Source organism: Uloborus diversus, chromosome 8 (genome assembly GCF_026930045.1).
Source record: "Uloborus diversus isolate 005 chromosome 8, Udiv.v.3.1, whole genome shotgun sequence".
Taxonomy (NCBI): Eukaryota; Metazoa; Arthropoda; class Arachnida; order Araneae; family Uloboridae; genus Uloborus; species Uloborus diversus.
Window position 1 is genome coordinate 116701200 of NC_072738.1, and position 14115 is coordinate 116715314.

The window sequence follows — 14115 nt, forward strand, 5'->3', positions numbered from 1 at the left end:
ATCTCCTTTCCAGGTCTTTAAAGATGTCTTCTTTAAGTTGATGAAATTTTCTATCTTCTTCTTCCAGTTTATTTTCTACAGCATTGCATCGGCCTTCAACGGAACTTAATTTTTCTTCAAATTTCTCTTCGATTTTATTTTCCACTGCGATGAATCGGCCTTCAACTGCCTCAAACTTTCCTTCAATAGCATCAACTCGATGCTCTATCTCATTAAATTTATTTTCCATCACAGTCTTTACCGAAGTAAGATCGTTTTTAATTTCCTCTTGGTTAGAAACTAGGTCATTTTTCAGCACCGTTAAATCACTTTTCAATTGGTTTTGATTAGCCGCCATATAATTTTTTAATTGTTCTTGATTAGCTGCCATATCATTTTTTAATTGTTCTTGATTAGCTGCCATATCATTTTTTAATTGTTCTTGATTAGCCGCCAAACTTTCGGTCAAGTCACTTTTCACAGCATTAATTGCCTCCAGAAGTTGTTTTAATTGGTCATCCATTGCGCGAGTAATCACCATAAAAACAAAGTCTATAAATTCAAACAGTCTTTATGAAAAAAATGTCCAAAGTCACACTTACTCCAAGAAAGTCCAGAAGAAGCCCCACGTTGGGCGCCAAATTGTAACGGATTCAGTGCGACTTCCACTTTCTTGAAATGAAGACACAGTTCTTGATAAAAACACAGGAAATTTATTTACACTATGTACAGGAAAGATCTTCAACAACTGCTAAATTATTCATCAGCAATTAAGCAACTATCACACAACACCGTAAACTCAACGTTTACACACGTATTTACTTCCAAATACGAAAACAACACAGCGAAATGCCTCGCTATAAACAGAGCAAATACACACTCTCAGTTCGAAATCCTCAATCGAAACTAACTGTTTATCCATCGCTAACGGCTTATATATACCGAAAAGAAATCTCTCAAATATTCCAGAAAATGCTACGACGTTCTACAACTACACTTCCATTGATAAAATCAGTGAATGAAATAAGAAAAAAAAGAATAGGGGGTTGTATACTTGAGCCATATGTTAAGGGGTTGTATATTCATTACGGGAAACTATTTACAGGTTACGTTACTACAATAATTACTATTTACAGGATTTGTAACAATATTATGACATCCTTTAGAATTAGTTTTTTAATGCAGTGTTGCAAATATTGTCTCCTAATTATTGAAGTCCTCAGCCAAAGTGTGTCGAAGGAGTAATTTTTGGACGTTACAGTGACCTGCCAATGTCTCCCAACTAGGCATTTAACTTGTATACCAGCTCTCAAGCAAGAAAAAACCATAAACTCATGTTCGAGGTATAATTTTAGAACGTCGATATTCCTTCTCTCCATTTCGCTCGCCGATTCTCAGAACGTTTCTGTTTCAGCATTTATCGATAGATGGCAGCACTACTATCAACTATGTAAAAAAAACTAAGCGTAAAGATGAATTATTTTAATCACGACAAACTTGATCTCCTTTGGCCTTGATTTGAATATAAATCGCCAAAAGTACAATAATAGTACAGTAGATTTCTTTCAAATCATCCCTCAATATCCCACCGGCATCACAAATAAAATAAAAATCAGCGTTGACAATAATTTTGGAAATTTTGGAATGTTGAGGTTTATTTATACATTTCAATATTTAAAATTGTCTATTCAAATCGAAAAAATATCAAACTGTATTTTAAAACTTGAACACGTAAACTCTGAAGCCTTTTAAAACTACTTACGTTAAATCTTGGCCATTGTCGTCCGAAGATACATCATCAATATGAACTTGATCACATTCCTGCAAATAAATAAATAAATAAATAAATAAAAATAAAGAAAAAAATAAAGATCTTTCTATTTTAGATAAAGAATTGAAATCTTTCAATAAAGGTACAATTCCTGCCTCAAAACTTTCAGGAGTTATAGCAGTTCATACAGGACACAGATATTTTCGATCTCAGGAGAACACTTTAAAAAATATTCAAACAAACAAAAAAATCCTAACGGTACTAAACTGTTTTTTATGTTATGTTTTGCTTTTTTTTCTGACTCGCACGCTTATTTTTTTGAAAATAACCTTTCCTGTGACACATTTTTAAAAAGTTGTGCTCACTGCTAAAATCATACACATATTTAAATTTTCTGTTTTGGGATGAAATTGAAGTTGTTTTAAAAAGATAAAAATTGCTTTCATATCCTGATAACTATTTTCAGTCACTCATGAGGGTGTATCTAAAACAGGAATGCCCACCCTCCCTGAAAGACAGGGCACAACCTCCCTCCCCCCCCCCAAATATTGCAAAGACCCCCCTAAAAATCAAAATTTTTGCCCCCCCCCCCCCCAAAAAAAGTGAACAATGCCTAGGTGGTGCACCACTGTCTAAAACTGTCCTGCCCCTTGTTCCCGGTATAATTTTTGAACACTGATGTAAATAATAGACAGTATTCTTTTTATCAATGCATAGACAGTTTCAGCGATATTACCAAAGAAATAAAACTATTTTCAATGATTTTCATGCTCTGGACCATGGGAGATAACTGTCCTACGTATGCGTCACAAGAGAAAAAAAAAAGGGAGCAGGGATGCCTGTAAATGAGGGATTTGAAACTAACCTATTGACATAAATATATTTTTTATAGATCAATTGAATTAAGAGATATGAATCTGCACACAGTTGGCACAAAACCAGGGCCTGACTAACTAAAAGTGAGGCCCAAGGCCCACAATAATTTGGAGGCCCCTTGAAGGCTATTATTTTAAAAATGTGTGTATTTTTTGTATAGTTGTAATGCTATGCAAAATTCTTTAAGTAATTTGGGGCTTAGGAACAGGGGGTCCCAGGCCCAGGCCTAGTAGGCCTGTGCGGTAATCAGGCCCTGACGAAACCCTATAAACATTATGTATAAATGCTATCAAAAAATATCTTCAGTAATTTTGTTTAATGAGTAAATTATTTTTAAATAAATATATTTATATTTATTTTCAATTAAGTATCGATGATAAAAATAAAAGTAGCAGAATTCATTGCAGCACTAGGAACATGTGTCTGTGGAAATTTCGCAATCTTTCATACAGCTTTTTCCTATCCATAGAAAATTATGCATTTTTTAATTTAGTGTGTTTAAAAAGAAAAAAATCACTAAAATTTTCATCGAAACACATTTTACGATTGACGTATACAGTCCAGAGGGCAGAAATATAACACCAATATTGCGGAGTCTAGAAATTATTAGTTTTAAATGCTAGTTCCCTCGTTAGATGGCAGCTCGATCTCAATGCTTCTCAAGTACTTTTCTTCCTCTCTCTCACACACACACTTTCGTTTTCTCTCTCTCTCTCTCTCTCTCTCTCTCTCGCCTTGTTTTGGAGAGGAAATCTATGAAAACCTTTTCATCAGGGGCGTAGCTAAGGGGGGGGGTTTTGGGGACAAACCCCCCCCCCCCCGAAAAGTTAGTCTCAAAAAAAAAAAGAGAAAAAGAAGAGAGAAAAGAAAGAAAAAAAAAATAAGAAAAGGGAAAAATTCCAAGCGATTATACATATATATATATATATATATATAAGAAGTAACCCCCCCCGAAAGTCGGGTCTAGCTACGCCACTGCTTTTCATTGACACAAAATGTTTATAAATCGTCTGAATCAATTTCATTAGTCATTTTATTCATAACTTCTGCGTTTTTAAATACAAATCATGAGAAAAATACTTTTGAAAAGCATAGTTAACTTTAGGTATGGTTTATGGTAAAACAACCACTTGGTAACATCGGACTATGACTGAAAATATAACTAATAATGTACCATCAAATTGCCTCAAAACATTGATAAAATTGCAACATTGCCTTACTATTTCGTAGTAATAAAACTTGATGTGTCATAGAATTCCAAAAAGTAGGCGTTTTCAAGGGAACTAAAAAAAAAAAAGTCCTACTTTTATGAATGCCAAAAAAAAGAAATCTATTTCTGTTTTCCATCACATTGGTGATTATTTTCTTGGTTATTGGAAACTACAGAGTTTTGATTTGTTTTTAGTGTTGCATATTCTGTATTCTAAGTAAATATTATTATAGCTTTATCGTTTGTTTGAAGCAATAGTCACGCCACTTGTTAGAGAGAAAAATATTGTGACATTGATTTTGTAAGTTGATATCAATAAGTACTTAATAGCTAGAAAAATGCCGCCTGTCCACATCAAGATTACACACTAAACAACATTGAAAGTGTTTCAGCTAATATAATTTTAGGAGGAAATGTTTTCGAAATCTGCGCTCTGTTGACACCCTAAAGCAACCGAGGTATATTGCCCAGAATGGTGGTGAAAGGTAAAATATCAGAGTTCAGCCCTCCCCCCTAACGTTTCAGTTTTAATTAGGATTTAAAAATGATACATTAACTTTTCCACTCACACACACAAAAAAAAAACTACTAACATTAGTAGATATGATTTAAAAAGCTGCAATTATACTCCTCAAAAGTTAATCTATACCTACTGTTATTAAAAATATTGGTAATGAACAATAAATTTATAAATTTCTACTAAAGTAAAAAGGGTTGTTTCATTCAAAACAACTCTGTGGATGTATCAAAGAGTTCATTAAGATTAACTTTTGCTTTAACTAACTTTTTGCTTGTAATTTTGATGTTTTAGTTGAAGTACTCATGCTCTTTTCACAGAATCATTCCCAATAAAAACTTACCTCGAGGTCATTGAAGAAAAAATGCGTATCAGCTAAATTAAAAATTTTTTCTTCCATTCCAAGTCCTAACCGTACTGAAAGGGGTGCATCCTGTAAACAGAAAAGTAAAAAAAAAACATATAGTTCACAATTAACAGACAAAATAAAATAGTTGTACATTTTTTTTTAGAAAAAATATAATTTAAACAATTTCAAACAAAGGCGCCCCAAATTGTTTGTAGGGAAGAAATTTTCAATTTGCCCAGCGAAACTCCAAATTTTACCGAATGATAAAATATGAGTATAGCATCATTATAATTAAAAAAAAAATGCAACTCCCTAATGCTATCTTGAAATTTACCAAATCGTCAGACAAAATTTGCCGAAGAAGAAATTTTTTGTGTGGCCTCCTATCGGCTCGGAAAGGTCTTTAATTTTACCCTAAGAGACTTCGTTTTTTACATTTTGAACACATATAGACACAACTCTTCATTTTTTCAACCACATTCTTCCCTACCTAAATCATATAAAATTTTCTCTCATCTTTTAAACTTCTGAATTTTACATCATTCTTTCCCAGTTTTCAGTAATAACACAAGCGCATGGCCGACTCTTCGTCACACAAAACAATTACGTCACTCATGTCGATCAAAATTTCAAACCACTCACATAAAAAGCTTCACTTCAAAATAATAATAATAATAATAATAATAATAATAATAATAATAATAATAATAATAATAATAAAACTGTTATTAACTTTCGTATTATAAAGTTCGATTGAAAACCCTTTCAGTAAATTATTTTGATTACATGCAAGTGTTAGCACTCAGAAACTTATACTCTAAAAACAACAATTTCAAAAACAACGAAAAGTGCTCAAATTTGAGCATATCGCCAAGTCGACATGGCTCTGACGATGTGATTTTCAAATTTGATGCAAGCAAATACTCATTTTTGAAACCTTGCATTTACTTAGGAATGAACCAATATGTGCTCATTTTTGAGTATGTAATAATTTCAAATTAAGTACTAACCGATTTATGTACTCATTTTTGAGTACGAAATAATTCAGCACACTATTTGAAAACATGGGTACTCATATTTGAAACACGAGGTTTCAAGAAAATTTGAAAACATGAATGTACTTATTTTTGAAAACTTCATTTTTCTCGGTGTAAGGTTTGAAAAAAAACGCTAATATATTACATTTCTCACCATGAGGTTTCTTGAAAATATCGATGAAGTAAAATATCAGTGTTCGAGTAAGTTAATTTGTAGAACGCTACGGGAATTGCAAAGCCGCAACGCTTTCAAAGTAAACCCGGTGTCACGATTGATACCCAAAGTTTCGAGCCGCATCCACGAATTTCAAAATGTACCAGAACCTTTGTCAACGCATTCTTAAAATAAAGCCGACAAAGGTGGCTCGGTAGGCAGCTCGCTTTGAATCTGGATGCACATTTTTTGCATTTTTCCCATAACTCTCGTTTCTCTTCCGTAAGTGTTCTCTCCCACGAAGAAAATACATGTGATGTATTATCAGTTCGAAAATGTAAAAGTTTAAGTGAATTACGAATCAGGCTACCTAAACCCTGGACTTTATTGATTACTAGTGGTACCCGCACGGCTTTGCCCGTAGTAGAAAAGTAAAAGGTCATTTGGTTTGCCTGTATATTTACAAATAATGGATGGTGAATTTCTCGTCAATTTGCTCTCCCATGTTACGGTTCCACGTTATGATAATTTGGTAAACTTAATCGTCCACGTTGTGATCATCTGCTCGGTAAAATGTTCTTAAAATTGGAATAGAAAAAGAACAAAATCGAATTTTTGAAAAATCGCTTCGAGGTGCACACCCCCATGCTACAAACTAATTTTGTGCCAAATTTCATGAAAATCAGCCGAACGGTTTAGGTGCTATGCGCGTCAAAGAAATCCAGACAGAGAGACATCCAGACAGAGAGATATCCAGACAGAGATACTTTCAAATTTATTGTTAGTAAAGATAAAGATAATGATGACTAATTTGTGTCTTAATGCAACAGAGTGTAAATTTTTATGGATTGAAGAGAACCTCTGTTAACAATTAACTATGTTCTATATGATCATTTGAAAGGAGTGTTCTTGTATCTTGAAATTTTATTGTAAATTAAAGTTGAAATACAATTACGAAGCAGTTAATTGTTTTATGCATAATAAGAACAGCAATACAAGGTATATTTTGTATCTACTATTCAGCGCAAAGTATGAAAATGGATAAACAAGCAGCAAAAGCACATTAAAAGAAAGAGCAAAAATAATATGTAACTGTATGTATTAGAATATGTAACTGTACATAACGAAAGTACGAAATACAAAGGGTACAAAAAGAAGTTTTAAAAATCAGGACATCGTCAGTTCCAAATGGCTTTCCTTTATTACAGAAAAACAAAAACATGGATAAATCACCTGATACTCAAAGTGATTTCGTAGCAAAATCACAACCTATTGATTTTTATAAGAGCATCTTAAGAACAAAGAGACTTTGAGGTAAGGGAAAAGAAAGAGGAAAAAGCGAGATACTTCCAACAAAAGTCTAATGGGAGTGAACATTACAGGGTGCACAAAAGAAGAAAATACTACGAATTGATTGTAACTGGAACCGTATCCGCCATATTGGAAATAAGTCATACTTAGGGGCTTGGGAGTCCTTCCGACGGGATATAAAATTCAGCAAAGAAACTGTCGGAGTCAGGATTTAAAATTTATTTTTCAGCTTGCTTGCTGATAGAAACGTGGAGTTTTCAAGTTGATGAAACTACTTACAGTTGGGGAGGGGATATATTTTGAAAGTGACAAATGCTGTAAAATTGAAACATTGTGATTAGCATGTGTTTTCGAATTTAGCGAAAATTATCTTGGAAAAAGCCCAAAAGAAAAATAATGAATCTTTAATTTGACAGGTTTATATTCAAAATGATAATAATAATTTATCAACATATTAATAAACAACATCTGTTAATTCAATCATGTTTTTTAACAGATTATCTTTTAAAAAATGTACTACACAAAGCTGTTTTTTTTTCCTTTAATTTTTTATAAATTTTCAACAAGGACGTAGCCAAGGGGTGGGTCCATGGGGTCCGGACCCCCCCCCCCCTTCCCGAAAGACCCCTGTCCTTTTTTCTCAGTTGTTGCATCTCGCATCAACAAAATTTTTCCAAAAGAGAATGTTTTTATAACACCCTGCATTTTCCACTTAAATATTCCCAGTAATCGGCAATTTTCTCAGCGCTTGAGTTAATTCAGAACACGAGAACCTCGTGCAACAACTGCAGGTTCCCAATTTTCGTCTGCTTTTTGCTGTGTCACCTACTCCGTCCGAAACGGGGAAACGTCCCTTTCGACTTTCAAACCAGCTGGGTCCTATGACCTTGAAATTCAGCCCCTCTCCTTGGTCCATCAAATATAAGAAGAAAAATATATGCAAAAGAAAATCAAGTTTACCCAAACTAGGTAAGTTGCAGTACTCCCTTTTAAAGTTTTCTTAAAAATACAAGCAATTTTACGTGATAATGTGTTTTTCCATTTAAAAACTAATTTTAGATTCTAAGCCAGCAGCGAAAAAAGAAATTCTACACATTTCATGTGCTTGAGAATAAGAAAAAATTATTGATTTTTTTTTTTTTTCATTTTTATTCTTTATATTTTTGACTTGGTTCATTTCAGATTCATTTTATATTTTGATAACAATTTTATTTGAACTTTAAGATTATTTTTAACATTTCTCTCCTTTCTGAGTAACAAATTACATAGATTTTTTTTCTGATGTTTCCCCCCCCCCCCCAATATTTAAGCATGATCATTGAACATATTAAATGCCCAAAAAGAATTCGTGTTTGAAGGTAAAATAAATAAAATAAATGAATAAATAAAACTTGAAGTTGATGTAACGAATTTTTTGCGGAATCAAAATTTTATAGAAAAATAATTGAAAATTACTTGAATATTTTTCTGTGATCAGTTTATGAAATTACAAGTTCGGCCATATTAAAGCATGTAATAAGTAATTTATTACGAATTAATACTTTTAAATCTTACTGAATTGTGATTCTATGATCCCAAAAGAAAAACAGTTTTTTAATTGAAGAAAAATTATCTCTCTCTCTCATCTCTTATTCGATGTTGTCCCAAAAAGCATATTCGTATTCCAATTGTACTGAGAAGTTATTTAATTAGCATCTAAGCATCCATCTTTAGTAAATTGTGAAGGTAGCATTAAACGTAACAAAAAACAGGCATATGCATTTAACTATAAATTGCTAGGTGAAAATTACCGCTATTTATTGCGCTACAAGCAAAGAAACAAAAAAGGTGAATACGAGATAAATTTTTTTAAGTTTTTCGTTTCTATATCGCTTTTTTTTTTAAACTTTTTTCGACTCTTATTTTCTTCAAGCTAAAGATATTTGCTATTTCTTGCAATAAAGTGTTTTGCTAACATCGTATTAAAGAAAAAAAATCATTGCCTGCGTTGTAAAATGTGATATGTATTGTTGTTAAAATTAACAACACGTTGTTAAAATAAAATCACACAGATGTTTAATTTAATTCATTAGGTATACATTCCATTAATCGGCATGTAAAAGATCCCTTTAGGTCGTTTGAGCTCTTGACAAAATTAAATTTCTTTTGCAGTTTCGCATCGAAAAGAGCTCAGGTGTCTCCATCTGGTGGAAACTGGACATCAAATTTTTCTCTGACATTCACATCCGCGCCTTAATGGTGGCATATGAATGACTGGATGCCATATGGTTGGTTCTCACTTGTTCCGCAAAAGGCTGAAGCCTCTAGCACAGCCCCATTAGAAAAAAAAAAATGATAAAAAACGGCAATACGCCTTTTCCAATATTTAAAATTTTTTCGAACAGCTTTTACCCTTTGAGGAATAGTGACTTCACTTGAGAACACCATTTATTTCTTGCTTCTCTTTTTTTATTTCAGCTAACTGGAATCATTGTTTCAGTTGGCTAAAGAAAAAAATTTATATATATAAAAAAATGGTTGCATCAAAGGAAGCCTCCGTCTCTCAAAGAGTTAATAGTTTGTTCAAGCTTTTAATTGATGAAAAGGAATGATAATTATAAAACGGATAAGATTGGAAATATCATTCTATTTCGCATTATCAAAAGAATATTATAAATGTAAATCCATAAAAACTAATTCAAGCTTTTTAAATGAAACCTTGTTAATATTTTCGTTGAGAGAGTTGTGGGATTTTGCCTGAAATGTTGTTCAAATCGGACAGGGTTACGTTATATAACATTCATATAGTTATACATTCGACTCCACAGATATAGATATATTTATCCTCATATAAATAATGCCGATGATCGAGTAACCCGCGTGTGTCAACAATGAATTCGCGCCACGGCATGATATGTAATTTGATAATATGTTTTGGTAATGATTAACATTCAGGGAAAGGCTTTATTGTGACAAGGCTGAACTCGATCCGGTAACTTAACAGTTCTACTGGTAAGACTGTGTCATCTCAGAGGAATGAAGAAACGAAAACAATGAACGCTATCTACCGGAGTTTAGGGTTAATCCACTGGTGTTAGAGTTAAAATTTCAACTATCAAAATATTACCAAACAGGCAATTGCTTCGTTCAAATGTAGAAGAGTTGAAGCAATTTTCACCCGTCATACCTTGATGGGCTACTTTCTAGTTTTCAAATAAAATGGCATACATATTTTGTTGAAATATATTACAAAGCTTTAATATTTTATTAAATTATCGCATGCATTTTCCAAGTAATTTCTAGAACAGTTTTCGTTTTCCGTTTTTCTTTTAATGTGCCCTTTTTATTAATAGAAAATATTTCACTCATTTTCAGGAGGACAGAGGTTCACCCATGTTTGGAAACTTTATGTGTGATAACTTTCAGTTTAATGTTAATTTACAAACTTTCAATAATTAATTTACCACTTAATATAAAATTTTTGTTAACTAATTTTAACTAATGGCTCCATTAATTTCAATTATTTAATTAATTTTAGTTAATTATCATATTTTAATAATCAGTTTTAATTGGATTTATCTTATCTTGTGTAACTATCAGCTACTAATTCTGCTTTAGCATGCCTCCTCTTTTGAAGTTCGTGCAACCTTGGACCCCCCCCCCCCTTAACAAAGTTCTAGCTACGTGCCTGTTTTCAAACGTATTTAGAAAGATTATCGTATTTTCTTTTTCTCTCTCTTCACCTCTCTGAACTTCCTGCTTCTAATAGTAAGAAATGATCGAACCTCACAAATTCGATCAATGTGAGGTTCAGTACTTTGTTTGCATTGATGTTGATTTAAGTGGATTTGAACTCGGGATTTTGCTAATATTGTTACTTTTAATCTATTTTCATCAACCAAGTAGTTGTATTATACCCACAAGTTGACTCATTTCATTCAAAAATACTTGAAACAAGACAATTAAATACTTGGAATCATTCATGTCAAATAGTTAAGTCAAAAAAAAAAAAAAAAAAAAAAAATCCCGTGTTTAAAAGTCGAAGTTCGCCATTTATTCTTTCAATCGTTTTTGTCGAGGCCAATACAAATGAGTTAAATTTTATTCTTAAGTCTTGACCTTTCACATATGCTATTAAAACGTTTTGAGTACTTAATAAAAAATTTTAATTTGTAAACGATTTTATTTACTAACAATATCAAAGAATGACTTACGTATTTTTGATTATTTACAACCAAAGGTATCCTATATATCTCTATACTTTCTTATATAATTCCTGTAGAAGAAGAAACATGTGTTACGCACAGTGCTGCACAACTTACGGCCTGGGTGCCATATGTGGCCCACGAAGCCGATCCATGTGGCAAGTTTTAAGTTCAATATCACGAATTGAAAAATATATCCCCAAACTTTCCAAAACAAGTGATCAATTTCATTCGGCATTTTAAACAGGTATTACAAAATCAGAGCCAAATTGTCAGAAATGGGTTTCTAACAAAGAGATGGAAACTTCGTATATTACTGAAATATGCATGCAGAAATGATAACGTTTTTGCTCTGTAATTTCATTTCCTTTTCCACGTCCCATAGAGGCAAAGCAGGCTCCTTGTCAATCCGGATTTCCTGACCTCTCCCCACCTACAACTCATAAAACTTCTACGTAGTAGCCGAACTCCTACGTATGTAAATTTAATTCCTTTAAATCAGCGTTTCTAAACCAGTTTAGACCAGAGGACCGGCAAAACCTCTTGAAAAGTAAAATGCGGACCGGTGCGTATTTCTTTTTTGCAAAAAAAAAAAAAAAAAAAACTCTTCTGATTCGCAATCAGTTACGAACTATGAGTTTCCCTCTGTTTTTGCAGGAAAATATAAATAAATAAAACTTTTCTTGGTACTGAAGAACCGTCACAAATGTACTTAAATGTAAATATTTTTTTTTTAAGTTTTTAGTAAGGATTTTTTTTTTTTTTAAATCGTGGATGACCACGATTTAAAAAAAATCTTTTCAAAGTCATCTTTTTCTGACTGGTAAAAAACTAGTAAAAAAATTCTGTGACCGGTGCCAGTTCGCCGGACCACCAGTTGAAAATCAGTTTTAAATGAAACCCAACAATACATAGGTAAATAACAAAATTTAAATGAAAGCCAAATTTTTCTGTTTTACAATTTGCGCATGCTCTGAAAGATTTTTTATTTGGAACAATATGCTAGTACATTTTTAGAGGAAAAGAAAGTTATCGCCCATCTTCCTTGCGAACAAAATAAAATATGATAACAACATTTGAAAGGAAAAAAACTCAAGCTTTTACTCAATTTGAAAAAAAAAAAAAAATGACGCAATTATTATTGTTTTTTTTTTTTAAATACTTTAAATTACTATAAACACATTTCTTTTCAAGTAATATAAAGATGATAGGTTGCGGGGGTAGGGTGGACGTCATCCCAATCGCATCAGATTGTAATTTTTTTTAACTGACTTTTTTTTCGACAAATCGACGTTTACGCTTTCCGAGAAAGCTGTAAACGATATTGGTAGTATTTCGCAAACGGATTCAATAAAAAAAACACGGCAAACGAAACAAAACGATAAAACAAGAGCGTTATAAGTATCTATTTTATAATCATTTGCTTTTTAAAAGCTCGGTTCCTCATAAAAACTTCCACGTATGGGAAAAAACAAACACTCTAAATGCTAGATTTTCCATGAAAACCGCTCCATTCTTATTCCATTCAGGAAAACAAAGAAATTTCACTTCGGAAAAATAAGAGAACATCGGCAATTTTTCGGGCAAAGAAAAAAAAATCCTTCCTTATTCGAGGAAAAAAAAAGAGAGGTTAAAATCTATATAAAACAGATGAGAGAGTGGCGGCCGAGAAGGTGGGGAGGGGGGGGTAGCGAAAAATCCATTCAGAATTCCTCGAAGCTAGCAATGACGAGCAGCCTCCTTTTAAGAGCCAGATGCGATATTGGTAGAGAAGCGTACGGGCGCCCGAGCGACGGTCGGGTTTAGGGTTTCGAGGTCTCGGGTTTCGCGCCGTTCTTCGCCGGCCTGCCTCCCTCTCCCCTACAAACTCAATCACAGCTCGCAAACATGGGACCGCTGTAACGAGCGGGGGGATCCCGGAGAGGCTTTGAGGGGCCTCCCCCAAATTGGGATTTTGGAGAATGACGGACCTCGAGATGTTGACTGCGGAGTCGGAGTTAGAAATGACCGACTCCGACTCCTGGAATTCTAAAGCCCCCCACTCCGACTCTTTGGTTCCAAAACCAGTCTGACTCCGCGCCTGGTTGTTGCGTATCTGAAATTGAAAGCGTCAATCTTTTTGCGAACCACTTTTCAGAATTTTCATCTTTAGCAACCCACTGCATTCTGGACTGAAAAACTTATTGTTTGACCACTTATAAAAAGTTGGTGCCTAGATGTAAAAACTACGACGAGAAAAGAAAATTAAAAAAAAAAAAAAAATCAAGCGCATACGAGTTTGATCATGAAAAAATACGTTTTTAACTAACTCTTCATTCCAGTCGTTTTGAGAGTTGAAGCCCGAGTAAGTTGCTCATCAATAACCACTTTTTTTTCCCTTCCAAAGCTTTTAATTTCGCATTGTTAGCTTTAACATGTGAAATTCAATACCATTTCTATTACTTGAGATGCATTTATGTTAATCAGGTTAAGAATAAAAGCCGATTACATTTTTCTTTTCTGTCCTTTCGTATTTTAACTATATTGCAGAACTCCGGTTATCAGGAACGATCGGGACCGAGCCAAATCTGGTAAATTATAGCTCCGAATAATTTTACAACGTTGAGAATAGTTTTGGTAACGTTTGTTTTCGGGAACTTCCTAACGGCTTTTTCTTGACTTCGGCAACTCAGTGCTGTAGTTAGGGAAGGGGGGAGGGGGTACCGACCTCCAAAATATTTGGTTTTT

At 33.3% G+C, this 14115-nt stretch overlaps 1 protein-coding gene across 1 annotated transcript in view; it reads right to left on the reverse strand.

Annotated features, from left to right (window-relative positions):
• Window positions 1–14115, reverse strand: part of LOC129227394 (eyes absent homolog 1-like) — a 155123-nt gene that overhangs the window by 18912 nt on the left and 122096 nt on the right. Inside the window, exons 13-14 of the mRNA XM_054861945.1 lie at window positions 4697–4786; window positions 1742–1800 (exon numbers count right to left, since the gene is read on the reverse strand). Coding sequence (XP_054717920.1) covers window positions 1742–1800; window positions 4697–4786 — 149 coding nt within the window. The remainder of the gene's footprint in view (window positions 1–1741; window positions 1801–4696; window positions 4787–14115) is intronic.